Source organism: Chaetura pelagica, unplaced genomic scaffold (genome assembly GCF_000747805.2).
Source record: "Chaetura pelagica isolate M959 unplaced genomic scaffold, ChaPel_1.0 scaffold181, whole genome shotgun sequence".
NCBI lineage: Eukaryota > Metazoa > Chordata > Aves > Apodiformes > Apodidae > Chaetura > Chaetura pelagica.
Window position 1 is genome coordinate 1,642,918 of NW_009951992.1, and position 2,173 is coordinate 1,645,090.

The following is a 2,173-nucleotide window of genomic DNA, read 5'->3' on the forward strand; positions in this document are numbered from 1 at the left end:
CCGCGAGTCCAGGAGCCCCCGCCCGCTCTCCTAGTCGGTTTTGAGGCCCTCGGCGATGAGGTTGAGCTCGTAGCACCAGGTCTCGTAGCGGTAGGCCATGCGGATCTGCGGCACGTTTGTCTTCCTGATGTCGTTGCCTTGAGGCCCCTCTTCGTAGTAGTTTTCACCCAGGAACTTGGCTTTCTCCTGCCAGAGACAGGGACAACGGTGAAGGCCGCTGAGGTGCCGCTGGCAGCAGCCCAAGGAAGCGCGGGCTGCACCAGGCTCCCTCTAAGCCCAGCCCTGCCGAGCGCACCCTCCCCAGAGGGGCACCCACCTCGTGGGACATGCCACACTGCAGGACACTGTTTCTGGCAATTTCACACATGTCACAGGTGCTGAGCTTGAAGACCTGGGCAGCAATGGCATACTCCTCCATCAGGGCCTCCTAGAGCCACAGGCTGTGTTAGAGGGCAGCAGCTTCTGCAGCACAGCCCGTGCTGCAAGGGCTGTCCCAGAGCTGTCCCAGCGTGCTGGGCCCTCTGCAGCTGCTGCTGACTTCCCTGGAAAACGCACACACAGTCCCACCCCAGTGATCAGACGGCAGGATCACCGTTCACACTGTACCTTGGTGTAGTGAAACTGCATGGGGTCATCTGTAGAAAGGGACACCATGAGGCCCTTCTGGTGGAAATCAAGCAATGGATTCTTTGCATACTCCAGGAAGAGGCTGTTGTTGCTGAGTGGCGACATGGCAATGGGAATTTGGGCAAGGAAGTACAGATACTGCAACACCGGGCTCTGCAAAGACAAGTAAAGTTGCCAGGTTAAGGATAAAGTTGCTTCAGTCTCCACTTCCCTGGCATCACTCCTCAGAGCCAGCCCAGTGCCCCAGCTAGGAAATCTGGTGTGCAGAACTCCTGTGTGCAAGAAAATAGGCAAGCTAGCAATCCTCCTGGGCCTACATGAAGAACAAGAGGACAAGTGAGTTCAAACCTGTCTGATTTCAGAACTCGGCTCCAGTGATAACAGACCTATCTGGGATAGATCTGTGAGGCTGAATGCATTTCTCAGCTACATTCCCAAACATTCCCAGATAAACCCAGAGACTCATCTAACATCTGTCTGAAGCCAGGCTGTGTTAGTCTACAGCAGAGGCACAGCGGAGGCCACCTGTGAACATGTTCTCTGCCATGCCTGGGCTGCTCCGTGGCAGACTGCTCTACTTACCTTCTTGAGGTTGAGGCCATGGGAGATGTTATCTGCTGTCATAAAGGCTGTAAGCAGATGTGTGATGGCCCCGGCTTCCCCACAGTGTGGACGGAAGAGGAACGTGTTCATTCCACGCTGCCTAAGCATGGGAAGAAGGCCTCAGAGCAGGCAAGCAGCAAGGTTAGGTGGCATGCAATGCAAGATTCCCTGACTCCAGGTCCAGCTGTACCCCTGCTAGTGGTCCCCAATAATCCAGCTTGACCTAGGAGCATATGAATTGTTCTCTTTGCTCTGTGCACACAATAGATGAATCTCTGCAATCCAAAAATTTTCACCCAGTCCATCACACTTCCTACTGAGGAGTGTTTGGATTGCTCTGGGACGTGAAGCTCCAGACTACGTGGTGGCAGAGAAAGGAAGGCCCCACTTCTTCCACACCAACAGCCAATGACCTGAGACAACTCATGAGTCAGCCCCTCTTCTGCCAGCCCATTGCAGGTCCCTTAGTAGATCCTGGGCCTCACCTGCGTAAGTTGTTAAGCACGAGGATGTTGGCATACATATAGTATAAGTAGTAGGTGTAGGATGGATTCTTCTCAGAAGTCCATTGCTCTGGCTTTGGGCTTTTAGTGCAGAACATGTGTCCACTGTGCTTAGATTCATCATCCACGCTGTCGAAGCCAGTGATCTGCTTGGCAAGGTAACAAAAAAGCTGCATCTCAAAGCTCCCCATCTCATCATGCCCACTGCAGCTTGCCCAGCTGTAGCCTGTACCCCCACCCCACTTGAGAGCAGAGTCTGGGGTGAGGCTGCAGACCTTGCTCCTCACAAACCCCCAAGCTCCATCAAGGGCTAGAAAGGGCACACACCAAACCACTTCTGCAGGAGTTGAGGGGGCAACATTTCTCGCAGCAGCCAGCAGCCACAGCAGCCAGCTCAGAGAGGCTTGACCTCTCCCAGCATTTCTGGACACATGTACTCT

At 54.2% G+C, this 2,173-nt stretch overlaps 1 protein-coding gene across 1 annotated transcript in view; it reads right to left on the reverse strand.

Moving 5' to 3' along the window:
• Positions 1-8: 8 nt before the first annotated feature.
• AMPD1 (adenosine monophosphate deaminase 1) overlaps positions 9-2,173 on the reverse strand; it is a 9,714-nt gene continuing 7,549 nt past the window's right edge. Inside the window, exons 12-16 of the mRNA XM_010001950.1 lie at positions 1,716-1,879; positions 1,210-1,330; positions 607-780; positions 317-427; positions 9-186 (exon numbers count right to left, since the gene is read on the reverse strand). Coding sequence (XP_010000252.1) covers positions 31-186; positions 317-427; positions 607-780; positions 1,210-1,330; positions 1,716-1,879 — 726 coding nt within the window. The 3' untranslated portion in view covers positions 9-30. The remainder of the gene's footprint in view (positions 187-316; positions 428-606; positions 781-1,209; positions 1,331-1,715; positions 1,880-2,173) is intronic.